This window comes from Nerophis ophidion, linkage group LG09, assembly GCF_033978795.1.
Source record: "Nerophis ophidion isolate RoL-2023_Sa linkage group LG09, RoL_Noph_v1.0, whole genome shotgun sequence".
Classification (NCBI taxonomy): domain Eukaryota; kingdom Metazoa; phylum Chordata; class Actinopteri; order Syngnathiformes; family Syngnathidae; genus Nerophis; species Nerophis ophidion.
In genome coordinates, this window is record NC_084619.1 from 53,713,610 (window position 1) to 53,732,726 (window position 19,117).

At 39.5% G+C, this 19,117-nt stretch overlaps 1 protein-coding gene across 6 annotated transcripts in view; it reads right to left on the reverse strand.

Annotated features, from left to right (window-relative positions):
* The window catches only part of kcnh1a (potassium voltage-gated channel, subfamily H (eag-related), member 1a), a 171,768-nt gene that overhangs the window by 50,899 nt on the left and 101,752 nt on the right, over window positions 1-19,117 (reverse strand). For all 6 annotated transcript variants that reach the window (XR_009808180.1, XM_061911255.1, XM_061911254.1 and 3 more), the window contains 2 exons: window positions 7,895-8,052; window positions 2,399-2,670 (listed from right to left, as the gene is read on the reverse strand). Coding sequence is in view for 5 of the 6 variants with exons in the window: in XM_061911255.1 (XP_061767239.1) it covers window positions 2,399-2,670; window positions 7,895-8,052 (430 nt within the window). In the remaining variant the exon portion in view is untranslated. The remainder of the gene's footprint in view (window positions 1-2,398; window positions 2,671-7,894; window positions 8,053-19,117) is intronic.

Consider the following 19,117-nt stretch of genomic DNA (forward strand, 5'->3'; position numbering starts at 1 on the left):
GCTAGACGAGACCACGGCCGCCATGGAGAGAACAATGTCACATGCATTCAGACAGGATACTGAATTAAGTGGTTCTGTCCTTCCACTCGGCGTGTGGTTTCTTTACACTCATAAAAGGGAATAAGTAGCGTTATATACAGTGCATCCGGGAAGTATTCCCTTTTTCCACATTTTGTTATGTTACAGCCTTATTCCAAAAAAGGAGTAAATGTATTTTTGTCCTCAAAATTCTTCACTCAAGGACCTTAGACGACCCTTTTGGACGCTTAATGCAAGTACACTCGAACTGTGTGGACGCCGTCAGCTCCATAGTTCCTGTAAGTGTTTTGCATTTTGTTTAGTTTCGTCATAGCCTGTTTAGTCGGAGCACTTCCCCCGTTGCTCTCGCTTATTGTTTGATTTATTAATAAATTGCCCTTAGTTACCCCACGCTCCAACCTCGTTAATCTGCATCCCTAAAATCACGACAACGCACCGCTCATCATCGTTGACAGTTTTGACCTAAAGTACTAGTCAAAATCATCCAAAGATACATTACACTAATAAAAATGAGGATTTTTTTTTTAACATATTAAATTTTATTTCGCACAAAAAGCACACACTCTTTGGTGAGAAAATAAGTGTAAAAGTTAAAAAAAATTGAATTAAAAACAATTAAAACAGAGAAACTGAACCTTATTGTTTTTATATTGCTATTTACCATATTTTTTGGACTACAAGTCGCTCCGGAGTATAAGTCGCACCTGCTGAAAATCCATAATAAAGAAGGTAAAAAACATATACAGAGGGGCAAAAAAGTATTTAGTCAGCCACCAATTGTGCAAGTTCTCCCACTTAAAATGATGACAGAGGTCTGTAATTTTCATCATAGGTACACTTCAACTGTGAGAGACAGAATGTGAAGAAAAAATCCAGAAATTCACATTGTAGGATTTTTTTATAATTTATTTGTAAATTATGGTGGAAAATAAGTATTTGGTCAACCATTCAAAGCTCTCACTGATGGAAGGAGGTTTTGGCTCAAAATCTCACGATACATGGCCCCATTCATTCTTTCCTTAAAGCGGATCAGTCGTCCTGTCCCCTTAGCAGAAAAACAGCCCCAAAGCATGATGTTTCCACCCCCATGCTTCACAGTAGGTATGGTGTTCTTGGGATGCAACTCAGTATTCTTCTTCCTCCAAACACGACGAGTTAAGTTTATACCAAAATGGATACATGGATGATACAGCAGAGGATTGGGAGAATGTCATGTGGTCAGATGAAACCAAAATATAACTTTTTGGTATAAACTCAACTCGTCGTGTTTGGAGGAAGAAGAATACAGAGTTGCCTCCCAAGAACACCATACCTACTGTGAAGCATGGGGGTGGAAACATCATGCCTTGGGGCTGTTTTTCTGCTAAGGGGACAGGACGACTGATCCGTTTTAAGGAAAGAATGAATGGGGCCATGTATCGTGAGATTTTGAGCCAAAACCTCCTTCCATCAGTGAGAGCTTTGAATGGTTGACCAAATACTTATTTTCCACCATAATTTACTAATAAATTATTTAAAATTCCTTCAATGTGAATTCCTGGATTTTTTTTCACATTCTGTCTCTCACAGTTGAAGTGTACCTATGATGAAAATTACAGACCTCTGTCATCATTTTAAGTGGGAGAACTTGCACAATCGGTGGCTGACTAAATACTTTTTTGCCCCACTGTATACATACATACATACATATATAAGAAATACTTGAATTTCAGTGAATTCTAGCTATAAATATACTCCTCCCCCCTTAACCCCGGTCCCAACACCGCTCACCCACCCCCCCACCCCCCAATCTCCTGAATTCGGAGGTCTCAAGGTTGGCAAGTATGACTATTGTCAATACAATTTCTCACAAAGCTTAATGTGCTGTACACAAAACCACCCACTGACACTTGACTTGACTGACGAGCACACATTTGAGCAAATTCAGTTGAAAAACATGGCCGCCATCAAGCAAAACAAACTTTGCCACTATGATCCTAATGCTCATTCAGTTATTAACCAATAGGGGGCGCCACAAATGTAATGTACAGTCCTGTTCAGTTACGACACCTTAAAAGGTGTGTCCTAATACTTTTGTGTAGTTTAGTGAAGACAAGGTGCGTTTGAAGGCGTCGCCATGGAGACAGCAGCCCCAAAACGCTGTCTTTAAAAGAACCCAGGCGGATTTTTCTTACTGGAAATTTTGCTTGGCTAATCGACTGTAAGGTTTGATTCTCCCAAACGTCGATGATCCATGATTGAATTATTCACCCCCCTCTGTGGCGTCTGGCGGAGTGTGTGCCCTATCGTGTCTGCTGAAGGAGACGGACGGGAGGAAGGAAGAACAAGAAAGGAGAGAAAAAAAAAGGCCTCCACTCACATCCGATCATCATCATGGCCACGGCGAAGATCTTCTCTCCGTCCGTAGTCGGGGCGATGTTCCCGAAGCCGATGCTGGTGAGGCTGGTCATGGTGAAGTACAGGGACGTGATGTAGACCGAGTCTTTGTTGGGGCCGCCCTCCCACTTGCCCGAGCCGCTGGCGTTGAAGCGGTACGGCGTGCCCGCTGTCTCGGCCAGGATGTACAGCCAGCTGTCCATGCGCACGATGTTGGTGTCCTCGTCGATGACCTCGTAGTCGCCGATGCTGTACCTGGGGTGGGGGAATGGAAGAGTCAGTTGTGACGTGTGGTCGAGGAAAAATTATGAAAACACAGAACACAACCAAACAATTACACAATGCGACTCGGTAAAGAATCTGGGTATTCTGTCAACCCAACTGTCTCATTTGAGTCACATTAAGAGTTTTACTAAAACGGGCTTCTTTCATCTGCGTAATTTCGCTAAAATCCGTTCCATTTTGTCCACTAGCGACGCGGAGATCATTATTCATGCGTTCGTTACGTCTCGTCTCGATTACTGTAACGTATTATTTTCGGGTCTCCCCATGTCTAGCATTAAAAGATTACAGTTGGTTCAAAATGCGGCTGCTAGACTTTTGACAAGAACAAGAAAGTTTGATCATATTACGCCTATACTGTATACACCTTTATATACCATCCATCCATTCATCCATTTTCTACCGCTTATTCCCTTTCGGGGTCGCGGGGGGCGCTGGCGCCTATCTCAGCTACAATCGGGCGGAAGGTGGGGTACACCTGGACAAGTCGCCACCTCATCGCAGGGCCAACACAGATAGACAGACAACATTCACACTCACATTTACACACTAGGGCCAATTTAGTACCAATATACATATTTACCTATATACAGTGGGGCAAAAAAGTATTTAGTCAGCCACCGATTGTGCAAGTTCTCCCACTTAAAATGATGACAGAGGTCTGTAATTTTTATCATAGGTACACTTCAACTGTGAGAGACAGAATGTGAAAAAAATCCAGAAATTCACATTGTAGGAATTTTAAAGAATTTATTTGTAAATTATGGTGGAAAATAAGTATTTGGTCAACCATTCAAAGCTCTCACTGATGGAAGGAGGTTTTGGCTCAAAATCTCCCGATACATGGCCCCATTCATTCTTTCCTTAACCCGGATCAATCGTCCTGTCCCCTTAGCAGAAAAACAGCCCCAAAGCATGATGTTTCCACCCCCATGCTTCACAGTAGGTATGGTGTTCTTGGGAGGCAACTCGGTATTCTTCTTCCTCTTATACCAAAATGGATACATGGATGATACAGCAGAGGATTGGGAGAATGTCATGTGGTCAGATGAAACCAAAATAGAACTTTTTGGTATAAACTCAACTCGTCGTTTTTTGGAGGAAGAAGAATAGTAGGTAATAGCGTCATGTTTGTAGCGCAATCCAAGTTCTTGATAGTGTTTAAAAACTTTAATTCTATCCCTCGAAGTCCTTGACGAAAGAGGTTGCGGCGAGCATGACGTCACACTTGCTTGGTGATGTTGCTCTAGTTTCACTTTCTCTTCTAAAAAGCCGCCACTGTCCTCTTAATATTTGCACATTTTGTAGATGGCTTTCCACTGGTATTTCTGCAGTATATATAAAAATGATGTCCACATCACAGACATGCTAACAACGCTCCAGACATCCGTTTTCTGCAGCACAAGTTTCACTGATCAAAGTCTTTATGGTGGTCAAGTTTTCGGTACATCACTTGTCAATGGTGTGCAAATAATAGGCTATATATATAAATATATACATACATACGTAGATACATACATATATACATACATACATATATATATATATATATATATATATATATATATATATATATATATATTAGGTCTGTGAATCTTTGGGTGTTCCACGATTCGATTCAATATCGATTCTTGGGGTCACGATTCGATAATATTGATTTTTTTCGATTCGATTCGATTTTCGATTCAAAAACGATATATTTCCGATTCAAAACTATTCTGTATTCATTCAATACATAGGATTTCAGCAGGATCTACCCCAGTCTGCTGACATGCTACCAAAGTAGTAGATTTAAAAAAAAAAAAAAAAAGCTTTTATAATTGTAAAGGACAATGTTTTATCAACTGATTGCAATAATGTAAATTTGTTTTAGTATTAAACAAACCAAAAATATGACTTATTTTATCTTTGTGAAAACATTGGACACAGTGTGTTGTCAAGCTTATGAGATGCGATGCAAGTGTAAGCCACTGTGACACTATTCTTTTTTATTATTTTTATAAATGTCTAATGATAATGTCAATGAGGGATTTTTAATCACTGCTATGCTGAAATTATAATTAATATTGATACTGTTGTTGATAATATTAATTTTTGTTTCATTACTTTTGGTTTGTTCTGTGTCGTGTTTGTGTCTCCTCTCAATTGCTCTGTTTGTTGCTGGGTCAGGTTTGGTTTTGGAATTGGATTGCATTGTTATGGTATTGCTGTGCAGTGGTTTGTTGGATTGATGAAAAAATAAAATAAAATAAAATAAAAATAAAATAAAATCGATTTTTTAAAAATGAGAATCGATTCTGAATCGCACAACATAAACGATTCGATTCGTATTCGAATCGATTTTTTCCAACACCCCTAATATATATATATATATATATATATATATATATATATATATGCATACATATATATATACATATGTAGACTTTAAGAGTGTTACTAAAACAGCCTTCTTTCATCTCCATATCGCTAAAATCCGTTCCATACTGTAACGACAAGCTAACAATGTTTTTTGCTCCTTTGGTTTGGATGCTAGTTTTTCCCATGTTCGCAAACAACCCGTCCGTGCCTGAAAGGTGATTGGCGGAGAATGAGGAGTTGTTGTGTGTCCGGTAAAGCACGGCGAATGTATTTGCTCGGGAGGTAAAACCTGTTGGAATTGTGCCGTTGTTTGTAACCATAAGATTAGTAATTAAAGTTAAAATTAGCGTCAGACTTTGTGTGATTTCTTCTGGGGGCTATAATGTACTACTGTACTTTAATTTGGTTTTAGATTTTTGTTTAAATAACCTATTTTCAAGGTGTGGCAGTAATGAAAATGCCGTAACAGCGTGCACATTCTATTTCATTAATGGGAAACCCTCTTGTTGATGTAGACGGATCAGATCTGCTCTACAGATTTTCTTTAGAAAAGAGAAGTGTTGGATACTTCTCTTTTTGCCTTATTTGTATTTGATTTTAATAAATGTTTGGGTAGAATTTTATTAAACAAAACCAGTTTTCTTTTAACTTGTATAAAAATGTATCAGAGCTGTTTGTCTATTTTACGAAGGAATGTAGTTAATCATAGAACTGGCACCCAATGTTATAAATGTCATGACTAGGACTATGGTGTGGTTTGTTTTACCGAGGTGCAAAGCGACTGGATTGGACACGATGTGAAGGTAACGACATATTTTAATCTTAACTCAAAAAAGGAACAAACGAAAGGCGCTCACAGAGGAGGTACGAAAACTTTGCTTTGAAACAAAACTATTAATACAACAAACTATGGACATAAAACAAAACTTCCAAACTATGGCATGAATAACAAAACTTACGGGGAACGAGAAAAGAGCACGGATCATCAGCATGAAGCAAGGGTGTGTAGAGGATGGTAGAGGGTGATGTCACCAGGCTGACTGCCTGGCAACTACAGGCTTAAAAGCCTACTGAAACCCACTACTACCCACCACGCAGTCTGATAGTTTATATATCAATGATGAAATATTAACATTGCAACACATGCCAATACGGCCTTTTTAGTTAACTAAATTACAATTTCAAATTTCCCGGGAGTTTCGTCTTGAAAACGTTGTGTAATGATGACGTGTACGCAAGACGTCACAGGTTTTTAGGAAGTATGAGCGCTGCACACACACACAGCTAAAAGTTGTCTGCTTTAATGGCATAATTACACAGTATTTTGGAGATCTGTGTTGCTGAATCTTTTGCAATTTGTTCAATTAATATTGGAGAAGACACACTAGATAGATGGAGTTGGGAAGCTTTAGCCACACAAACACACGGTGATTCCTTGTTTCAAATTCCCGGAGGTGAAGCTTTCCTATGGATCACAGCGGACATGGATCCCAAAAGAATGTCAACCAGCAGGTTTCGGTGAGAAAATTGTGGTAAAAAGTTGCTTCTTACCGGAGAAAAGCTGAGCTTGTGCCGTCCATAAAGCTGCCGTCGACTCCCCTGAGACACTGCGCGTCAACACACCCGTGGACACACACCTCTGACTATCAGGTACTGTTAAACTCACTAAAACACTAGCAACACAATAGAAAGATAAGGGATTTCCCAGAATTATCATAGTAAATGTCTCTAAAAACATCGGAATCCGTTGTTGTTTTTTTTACTTATTTGTTTTAATTATTATTATTTTTCTAGTCCGTCACTATCAATATCCTCAAACACGGATCTTTCATCCTCGCTCAAATTAATGGGGAAATTGTCGTTTTTTCGGTCCGAATAGCACTTTTTGTTGGAGGCTCCCATTAAAATCAATGTGGAAATGTGAGGAGCCCTCACATGGGTGACATCATCGTCTGTGACTTCCGGTAAAGGCAGGGCTTTTCTCTTAGCACCGAAAGTTGCGAACTTTATCGTCGATGTTCTCTACTAAATCCTTTCAGCAAAAATATGGCAATATCGCGAAATGATCAAGTATGACACATAGAATGGACCTGCTATCCCCGTTTAAATAAGAAAATCTCATTTCAGTAGGCCTTTAAATGGTGCTGTGGTGCTTGAAAACTGGTGCGTGAGTTCAAAACATAGCAATGTTCAAAACATAGCAATGCGTCGTTGCATGCAACCTTTCATATTTTAGTGAGCAATCTTTTGTGGAAAAGTCTGGACGGTCCTGATCTAATGAAATATAAATAAATAGTTTTAAATATATATAAACAAAAATAATCCATCAGTGAACATTATATGCATTGTTCCATTCATTACTGCAGCAAAACACGCAGATTCACCAATCAAATAAAAAGATTTAAAGCGACAACACAGCACATATTGGGTTCAACTTTGTGCTGCTGCTGCCGCGTGTCCCGTCGCCATGGCAACCGCCGACACCACATTGCGGGAATCGACGCGGGAGCAATTTTTATTTGTGATGTGGCCACTGGCTTTATTAGCCATGCTGAGATGAAGTTAGAAGCCGCCCGGTGCATCTGAGGTGTGGCAGAACGCGCCATGCCAACACTCTCCGTGCTCCGGACCCCCTGCTGGGAGGATGAAGACCTCTTGGACGTTGACCAGCGAAGGCTAATTCTAAGCCACCGCGACGTTAAATGCGTGAAAACAAACACGGATGTGGGGAGGGGTGGAGGGGGGCTGCTAATTATAGCGCACAAGGAGCTGAATCAGTGTCCTTGTTACGTTAATTAGCTGATTACTAATTTATGGACGCAGAGAAGGAACGTACCAAATGCAGGCCAGCCAGTGGGCCGCCAGCCCGAAAACGCACACCAGCAGGACCAGTACCGCTGCCCCGTACTCGATGTAGTGGTCCAGCTTGCGGGCCACCCGGCCCAGGCGGAGGAGGCGGACCACCTTGAGGGAACTGAAGAGGCTGCTGATGCCCTGAAGGATGTAGACGAGAGGAATGCTTCACTTGATTGGACATTTGCATGCGGCTTGTCAAATTGAGCCCCGTGGTGTCTCAAACACCACGCAGGCCGCAGAACAAGGAGCTGCAGGACCTCCTCGTCGCAAATATCAAAACAACACCCGAATTTCGTGTCGCGAAAAATGTTTAGTTTGTCCTGTTACGTTTAAGTTACTCTGACTTGTGACGTCATGCAGCCCCCGCCTTCTCAAAATATCCCCAAACTTGTCCCGTTTATTTGTGCTACAAAAGTTTTTTGTCTGTTATACTTTTTCTGTTATTGTGAACATGTTATTAATCATAACCTTATCAAAATGTGTACTACATTTTGCTGCAACATTTTTTGTCTATAACAGGGGTCCCCAACCCGGTGCCCGCGGGCACCAGGTAGCCAGTAAGGTCCAGATGAGTAGTCCGCTGGCCTGTTCTACAAATAGCTCAAATAGCAGCACTTAACAGTGAGCTGCCTCTGATTTTTTTATTTTATTTATTTACTAGCAAGCTGGTCTCGATTAGCTCGACATTTTTAATTCTAAGAGAGACAAAACTCAAATAGAATTTGAAAACCCAAGAAAATATTTTAAAGACTTGGTCTTCACTTGTTTTAATAAATTCATTTATTTTTTTACTTTGCTTCTTATAACTTTCAGAAAGACAATTTTAGAGAAAAAAATACAACCTTAAAAATGATTTTAGGATTTTTAAAAACCTTTTAAATTCATTCCTCTTCTTTCCTGACAATTTAAATCAATCTTCAAGTAAATTAATTTTTTTTATTGTAAATAATAATAAATACATTTTCATTTAATTCTTAATTTTAGCTTCTGTTTTTTCGACGATGAATATTTGTGAAATAGTTCTTCAAACTTATTATGATTAAAATTCCCAAAAATTATTCTGGCAAATCTAGAAAATCTTTAGAATTAAATTTAAATCTTATTTCAAAGTCTTTTGAATTTCTTTTAAATTTTTTGTTCTGGAAAATCTAGAAAAAATAGTGATTTAACTTTGTTAGAAATATAGTTTGGTCCAATTTGTTATATATTCTAACAAAATGCAGATTGGATTTTAAGCTATTTAAAACATGTCATCAAAATTCTAAAATTAATCTTAATCAGGAAAAATTAATAATGATGTTCCATGAATAATTTTTTAAATTAAAAAAAAAAAAAATTGAATTAGCTAGTTTTTGTCTTCTTTTTTTCGGTTGAATTTTGAATTTTAAAGAGTCGAAATATAAGATAAACTATGTTTCAAATTTAAATTTTCTTTTTTTCCCCTGTTTTCTCCTCTTTTAAACCGTTCAATTAAGTGTTTTTTTCATCATTTATACTCTTCCGTAAAAGAAATAAAAATGTACGACGGAATGACGGACAGAAATACCAATTTTTACATATATACTGTGTATATGTATATATATATATATATATATATTTATCAAAGGTAAATTGAGCAAATTGGCTATTTCTGGCAATTTATTTAAGTGTGTATCAAACTGGTAGCCCTTGGCATTATTCAAATAACTTAGATTTATATCACGCTTTTCTAAACACTCAAAGCGCTCACAGAGAAGTGGGACTCAACATTCATTCACACCTGGTGGTGGTAAGCTACATCAGTAGCCACAGCTGCCCTGGGGTAGAATGACGGAAGCGTGGCTGCCAGTTTGCGCCTACGGCCCCTCCGACCACCACCAATCATTCATTCATCATTCATTCACCAGTGTGAGCGGCACTGGGGGCAAGGGTGAAGTGTCCTGCCCAAGGACACAACGGCAGCGATTTTTTGGATGTCAATAGGTGGGAAGCGAACCTGCAACCCTCAGGTATAAGTCGCAGTTTCTTTTCACAGTTTGGCCGGGGGTGCGACTTATACTCAGGAGTGACTTATGTGTGAAATTATTAACACATTACCGTAAAATATCAAATAATAATATTTAGCTCATTCAGGTAAGAGACTAGATGTATAAGATTTCATGGGATTTAGCGATTAGGAGTGACAGATTGTTTGGTAAACGTACAGCATGTTCTATATGTTATAGTTATTTGAATGACTCTTACCATAATATGTTACGTTAACATACCAGGCACCTTCTCAGTTGGTTATTTATGCGTCATATAACGTACACTTATTCAGCCTGTTGTTCACTATTCTTTATGTATTTTAAATTGCCTTTCAAATGTCTATTCTTGGTGTTGGGTTTTATCAAATAAATTTCCCCCAAAAATGCGACTTATACTCCAGTGCGACTTATATTTTTTTGCACTCTTTATTATGCATTTTCAGCAGGTGCGACTTATACTCAGGAGCGACTTGTACTCCGAAGAATACGGTACTTTAGAATAACTTAAAAACCGTAACAAACAACAATTTCCATGGTTCAAACACAGCGCTGATAGCCCCTGGGGCCACACTTTGGACACCCCTACACTATAAAGTGTGACAACAAACAGAACTGTAGTACACTTCCTGGTACATACAGTGGGGCAAAAAAGTATTTAGTCAGCCACTGATTTTTCAAGTTTCCCCACTTAAAATGATGACAAAGGTCTGTAATTTTCATCATAGGTACACTTCAACTGTGCGAGACAGAATGTGAAAAAAAAATCCAGGAATTCACATTGTAGGAATTTTAAAGAATTTATTTGTAAATTATGGTGGAAAATAAGTATTTGGTCAACCATTCAAAGCTCTCACTGATGGAAGGAGGTTTTGGCTCAAAATCTCACGATACATGGCCCCATTCAATCTTTCCTTAACAAGGATTAATCGTCCTGTCCCCTTAGCAGAAAAACAGCCCCAAAGCATGATGTTTCCACCCCCATGCTTCACAGTAGGTTTGGTGTTCTTGGGATGCAACTCAGTATTCTTCTTCCTCCAAACACGACGAGTTGAGTTTATACCAAAAAGTTCTATTTTGGTTTCATCTGACCTCATGACATTCTCCCAATCCTCTGCTGCATCATCCATGTATCCATTTTGGTATAAACTCAACTCGTAATGTTTGGAGGAAGAAGAACACTGAGTTGCATCCCAAGAACACAATACCTACTGTGAAGTATGGGGGTGGAAACATCATGCTTTGGGGCTGTTTTTCTGCTAAGGGGACAGGACGATTGATCCATGTTAAGAAAAGAATGAATGGGGCCATGTATCGGGAGATTTTGAGCCAAAACCTCCTTCCATCAGTGAGAGCTTTGAATGGTTGAGCAAATACTTATTTTCCACCATAATTTACAAATAAATTATTTAAAATTCCTACAATGTGAATTCCTGGATTTTTTTTCACTTTCTGTCTCTCACAGTTGAAGTGTACCTATGATGAAAATTACAGACCTCTGTCATCATTTTAAGTGGGGGAACTTGCACAATCGGTGGCTGACTAAATACTTTTTTGCCGCACTGTAAATGACACTCACCGGTAGCTTAAAGCGGGCGTGTCCACAGTGCGGCTCGGGGGCCATGTATGACTCGCCACTCGCTTTTTATTGGCCCTGAGCGTATCGTACGAATGGATTATTAACGATGAATTGAATTTTGTCACCCGTACATGTTTTACTAGCTTAGCATGACGTGGAGCATGACAAAAGGTCAACACACGTACACACACAACTGCGTTATGACATCGATCGTAAAACACGTGCGGACAATTTACTGCGTGGCTAAATGCCGACTCAGCATTTAGAGAAACAGCCGCCCCGCCAGTGATTCAGACATTCCCAGTGTGCTTTGCAGCTTGGGAGAGTCATTGCCGCTGCGACGCCGCGTGTGTGTGTGTGTGTGTGTGTGTGTGTGTGTGTGTGTGTGTGTGTGTGTGTGTGTGTGTGTGTGTGTGTGTGTGTGTGTAGGAGAGAGAGCCATATTGATTTTGCTAATGCGCTGCGGTCTGCATCTCGTACAACCGCTGCCCTCGCTGTCATCCGAGCCGATCTGGCATCTGACAAGACGCCACCTCGCCTTCTCCAAAAATCACTGCTGGCAAAATTCTATTATAAGACCAGCGTGCACTTTGGGGCTCGGCAGCAAACCTCCTAAAACAAACATTGAACTAAACTAAAGCTGTAACTAACCTTCCTCGTAGGCAGTAGTGCAAACAAAAGGTAAAAACCTGACAATGTTTTTTAAGGCAACATCCTTAGTAGGGATAGGATTTATGATTCTTTAAAGGTTATTTTCAGAAGAAGGGCTCGTTGTTGTAGTTAAGTTTGGTTTTATTATCAAGGAAACAATCACTAGTATCAGTTATACCAGTGGTTCTCAAATGGGGGTACGCGTACCCCTGGGGGTACTTGAAGGTATGCCAAGGCGTCCGTGAGATTTTTTTTTAAATATTCTAAAAATAGCAACAATTAAAAAATCCTTTATGAATATATTTATTGAATAATACTTCAACAAAATATGAATGTAAGTTCATAAACTGTGAAAAGAAATGCAAAAATGCAATATTCAGTGTTGACAACTAGATTTTTTGTGGACATGTTCCATAAATATTGTTTAATTTATGTTTAAAATATTATTTTGTTGTGAAGAAATGTTTTGAATTAAGTTCATGAATCCAGGTGGATCTCTATTACAATCCCCAAAGAGGGCACTTTAAGTTGATGATTACTTCTATGTGTAGAAATATGTATTTATGATTGAATGACTTGTTTATTTTTAAACAGGTTTTTAGTTATTTTTATATATTTTTTTCCAAATATTTCAAGAAAGACCACTACAAATGATCAATATTTTGCACTGTTATACAATTTAATAAATCAGAAACTGATGACATAATGCTGTATTTTACTTCTTTATCTCTTTTTTCAACCTAAAACGCTTTCCTCTGATTAGGGGGTACTTGAATTAAAAAAAATGTTCACAGGGGGTACATCACTGAAAAAAGATTAAGAACCACTGGGATATACGATAAAAATGTAGATCAGAGTCATTTCATTTACACAAATATTACTGTTGGTGGGAACACTTCTTAGTCTGGTTACCCCTTATTTGTTTATTTAAGCATAGAGTGTGAATGTTGTCTGTCTATCTGTGTTGGCCCTGCGATGAGATGGCGACTTGTCCAGGGTGTACCCCGCCTCCCGCTCGATTGTAGCTGAGATAGGCGCCAGCTGACTCGATTCGTTCGCAAACGTCACATCTTTTATTCGATTCGTTTGCAAACGTTACATCTTTCATTCTTAGCTGTCCCTCAAGTGTAAAAAGAAGTCAACCACGCTGACATCCAAACCACTCGATCTTTCGCTTTAAAGCACAATGTGAATGCCATCTGCGTTATTGTTGAGCCTCACGCCACCACTCAAGTGTAAGCTAAATTGGCGTGCAAGCGTAAAAAGAAGTAAAGCAATGCTTTATCAAAACAAGTCTCTTTATGTGTTTATGTCGCTGCTGAAATGTACGAATGCAACCCAGCAGAAGTATTTAGGTCTGGACATAAATGCATGATACTTTTTTTTTTATTTAAGTAAAACGATGGTGGGAAACTAGTTATGGGTGTTTTGAACTCCTGCTTCGACGCATAGGGGAAGATGAGACGGATGAACCTTATTAAAAATTTGATAATTATTCACTAATTTTGTGAATCAATGCTTACTTAATTATTTATTTATGAGAAACATATTTATGATGTATGTATGTATTTAATATATATTTACTTATGTATTGATTCACTTACTCATTTATTGGTTGGTTTTATTCACTGTTGTGTTGCAGATTGAGTACAAACACGTGTTAGTCATTGCGATGAGGTAAAAAGGATTAGGATCAAATAAACTCAGCTTCTTCCTACTATTTTTCAGACATGCTGCCATGACAAACTGTAAATATAATGTTCATAACAAGACTGCTCTTAATGTGATGGAGATGAGATTAATGGCTTTATTAATGGATTTATGGCTCCTTGAGAGGAGCCGTTCCTTTCAGAGAGCCGTTCAAAAGCCTGTTTAGTTGAGTTGAGTTGAGTTTGAGTTTATTTCGAACATGCAAGCATACAACATGATGTTATACTAAGTTTGTTTTTAATTTCTTAGTTTGTTTTTTATCAAAGAAACAATCACTACAATCAGTTATTTGATCAGATGTACATCAGAATTACAAACCTCGTTTCCACATGAGTTGGGAAATTGTGTTAGATGTAAATATAAACGGAATACAATGATTTGCATTTTCATTTTCAACCCATATTCAGTTGAATATGCTACAAAGATAACATATTTGATGTTCAAACTGATAAACTTTTTTTTTTTTTGCAAATAATCATTGACTTTAGAATTTGATGCCAGCAACACGTGACAAAGAAGTTGGGAAAGGTGGCAATAAATACTGATAAAGCTCATCAGACACTTATTTGCAACATCCAACAGGTGTGCAGGCTAATTGGGAACAGGCGGGTGCCATGAATGGGTATAAAAGCAGCTTCCCAAAAAATGCTCAGTCTTTCACAAGAAAGGATGGGGTGAGGTACACCCCTTTGTCCACAACTGCGTGAGCAAATAGTCAAACAGTTTAAGAACAATGTTTCTCAAAGTGCAATTGCAAGAAATTTAGGGATTTCAACATCTACGGTCCATTATATCATCAAAAGGTTCAGACAATCTGGAGAAATCACTCCACGTAAGCGGCATGGCCGAAAACCAACATTGATTGACCGTGACCTTCAATCCCTCAGACTGCACTCTATCAAAAACCAACATCAATCTCTAAAGGATATCACCACATTGGCTCAGGAACACTTCAGAAAACCACTGTCACTAAATGCAGTTCGTCGCTACATCTGTAAGTGCAAGTTAAAGCTGTACTATGCAAAGCGAAAGCCATTTATCAACAACATCCAGAAACACCGCCGGCTTCTCTGAACCCAAGATCATCTAAGATGGACTGATACAAAGTGGAAAAGTGTTCTGTGGTCTGACGAGTCCACATTTCAAATTGTTTTTGGAAATATTTGACATTGTGTCATCCGGACCAAAGGAGAAGCGATTCATCTAGACCACCAACCAACAGGCCGCAGAAGATTTTTTTATTTTATTTTTATTTTTTTATTAAAACAACATAAAAAACACAAGATACGCTTACAATTAGTGCACCAACCCCAAAAAAAACTCAATTTTTCATGACAAAAACCTCACTTTTTCATGACAAAGGGAAAATAAATAAATAAATAAAACTCCCCCCAGCCATATTTCCATTTTTTTTTTTTTTATCTTAATGTGTATCATTTTAACAGCATAGAAAAATTAGAAAAAATACAATTAATTAATGGATACAAATAGTATTAATAACAAAACTACCATAAAAATGTTAAATGTGAGTACAAAATTGTACTACCACATCTGGTGTGTGTACTCTTGAACTACTACCCTTTAAAATTAAATAAAAAAAATGTTTCTAAAAATAAAATAAATAATACTTTTGAAAAAAACGCAGTGTGAGTATAATAGCCAATTCCCAACGCTAAATTTGCATGGGCATAAAAAACGTTCACAATTGGGAATTGGTTCTCATCCTTCACTTAGGAGTCATTCAAAAGACTCGATTCGTTCACGAACGTCACATCTCAACAATGTGTGTCTGACCGCTTCCTGGGTGTGTATACCGGTACTCTTTTTTTTGAGGGGGGGATGAGAAATCCAAATTCAAGTGTGGCATAACAAGTGATGGTAGTTTGAAATACAAAATTCTGTGTCAGTGTAGATCAGGGGTCGGCAACTTTTACCAGTCAAAGAGCCATTTTGACCCGTTTCACAAAAATAAAGAAAACAATGGGAGCCACATAACTCTTTTGGAAATTTATAATGAATTAATACTGCAGACAGAGTTTTTTTTTTGTTTTGTGCTATGTATAAACCAGGGGTCTCAGACACGCGGCCCGCACCTTAATATGAAAATGTAATGTTAGTGCGGCCCGCAAGTTTTATATGAATGCCGCTTGACAGCGTCACACCTGTCAAACCTCCCAATTTTCCTGGGAGACTCACGAACTTCAGAGTAATTATTCTCTCGAATGTACGCTGGTGTTCACCCAATGAACTATAATAAGGGCGTACAATGATGGAACTACCGCTAGCGCCCTCTACAGCTTGTACAAATAGCTTGCCCGCTACAACCCCAAATAGGTTGCCAAAAGAATTGTTTGACGAGGCTATTGCAGGCACACGTAAGAGACTGCAAGGCATCCTTATTCAACAGCAATACAGGTTACACTGAGGGTGGACGTTGAAACAGCTTTAGCACTCTTACTAATATGCGTCACACTGTGAACACACACCAAACAAGAATGACAAACACATTTCGGGAGAACATCCTCACTATAACACAACATAAACACGACAGAACAAATACCCAGAATACCATGCATCCCGGACTATTATGGGCTACATTATACACCCAGCTACCACCAACCCAACACCCCGCCCGCCCCCCACCCCTTCGTGCATCGGTTGAGGTGGGCGGGGGGGCTGTATAATGTATAATCAGGGATACATGGGATTCTGGGTATTTGTTCTGTCCTGTTTATGTTGTGTAATAGTGAGGATGTTCTCCCGAAATGTGTTTGTCATTCTTGTTTGGTGTGGGTTCACAGTGTGGCGCATATTAGTAAGAGTGTTAAAGTTGTTTATATTACAACCCTCAGTGTGACCTGTATGGCTGTTGAGCAAGTATGCCTTGCAGTAGCGTATGCGTTCAGATAGAGGTCGCATCCAAAATGTGACCGGCCGGCCGGTACACAGATAGCCTGGTGAAAAACCTGGCGTGATGACATGTAGAAAGGGTGTTCGAGGCATTCTCATCACGGTACGTCCTCAAAGTTGATGTCTGGGTGAAAATCAAAAAATGTTTACCCGGGAGATTTCTGATAGAGACACTGACATTTTTAAATCCACCGGACTTCTCCGGGCGGTCGGCAAGTATGCGGCTGAGCCACATCAGAGTGGTCCAAGAACCGCATGCGGGTCCATAGTTGCATGGGTTGCCGACCCCTGGTGTAGATGCTTATCTTAGTTTAGCATGATGCTACACTCTGAACGCATCCAAGCTCAAAAGCCTCTTTTCAGTGACTGATTCCAGGCTGCTGATTAAAAAGTAATTTCCATATTTTCACCAGCGCATCTGAGGTTTGCCGTCCCTGCTGACGACCTCGACGACGTAAAAAAACTAATAAGATGGTTTTCTCCAGCGGCCCCGAAGCAAGCAGTTCTGGCTCGGCACACTTAAGCAAACATTGCATCAACTTCCAATACGTCGTCTTTTTTTAATAAAAAAAGTTTTTTTGTTTCAATTTGAGGATTATGAGAAAATACAAATAATTAAAATCCCTACTTTAGTGTAACGTTGGACCTTAAAGTCCATCCTTTTTCATTTGACCTCATTTGAAGCAGCAATACTGTTTTTTGTCTTAATCCTATTTTTTATTTACAACAAAAACATCATGTTTATGATTCATTTATAATGACAAGTAAACGTTCTTACAAGGTATCAACTAAATCAGGGGTGTCCAAAGTGCGTCTTCATTGACCCTCAACATGTTTTGATATTTCAATACCATAAGTAAAATGTTGAAGGATAAACGTGACAATACAACAGGATCATGTTAAAATTGATGAATTACAGAAAATGGCAATAAACAACACAGCAGGAACAAGACATTGAAACGACGTTGAGAACTTGTTGAATTAGGTCTTGACGTTGAGCAACTCAAACCTAACGTTAGAAAACAACATGCTTTTTGACGACGTTTTATCAATGTTGAGGTTCGGATGTTGATTTGACCATTAAATTTTGGTCATTTTTCAACCGATATTCAACACAAATTCAACGTTATAAGGACATGCTTTTTAGTGTTTTCTTTTTATGTCTGGTTGTGACGTTGATTTGACCAATTAAATTTGGTCATATCCCAACCAATATTCGACAACACAAACACAACATTGAAACAACATGCTTTTTAGCGAAGTTTAAAAAATGTGTTCTGATGTTAATTTAACCATTGAATTTGTCATTTTTCAACCGATATTCCACACAAATTCAACGTTGAAACAAAATGTTTTTTAGCAACGTTTTTTTTAATGTCAGGTTGTGAGGTCGAAGACTTCTATGGATATACAACAACAGAGACTCAGTTTTCCCTCGCCCGGACGCGGGTCACCGGGGCCCCCCTCTGGAGCCAGGCCCAGAGTTGGGGCACTATGTCGAGCGCCTGGTGGCCGGGCCTGCTTCCATGGGGCCCGGCCGGGCACAGCCCGAAGAGGAAACGTGGGTCACCCCTCCAATGGGCTCACCATCCATAGCAGGGGCCATAGAGGTCTGGTGCGTTGTGAGCTGGGCGGCAGCCGAAGGCAGGGCACTTGGCGGTCCGATCCTCGGCTACAGAAGTTAGCTCTTGGGACGTTGAATGTCACTCCCCCAGTGAGGTGGGGAGCCTGAGCTAGTCCGCAAGGTAGAGAAGTTCCGACTGGATATAGTCGGACTCCCCTCGACGCACAGCAAGTTCTCTCGAGAAAGACTGGACTCTCTTCCACTCTGGTGTTGCACGCAGTGAGAGGCGACAAGCTGCGGTAAAATTCTTGTTTCTCCCCAGCTCAAAGCCTGTACGTTGGAGTTCAACCCAGTGGACGAGAGGGTAGCCTCCCTCCGCCTTCTGGTGGGGGAACGGTTTCTGACTGTTGTTTGTGCTTACGCACAAAACAGCAGTTCAGAGTACCCACCCTTTTTGGATACACTCGGAGTACTGGAAAGTGCTCCCCCGGGTGATTCCCTTGTTCTACTGGGGGACTTCAACGCTCATGTTGGCAACGACAGTGAAACCTGGAGATGCTCGATTGGGAAGAATGGCCGCCCGGATCTGAACCAGAGTGGTGTTTTGTTATTACACTTTTGTGCTCATCACGGATTGTCCATAACAAACACCATGTTCAAACATAAGGGTGTCCATATGTGCACTTGGCACCAAGACCACCTAGGCCGGAGTTCCATGATCGACTTTGTAGTTCTGTCATCGGATTTGCGGCCTCGTGTTTTGGACACTCGGGTGAAGAGAGGAGC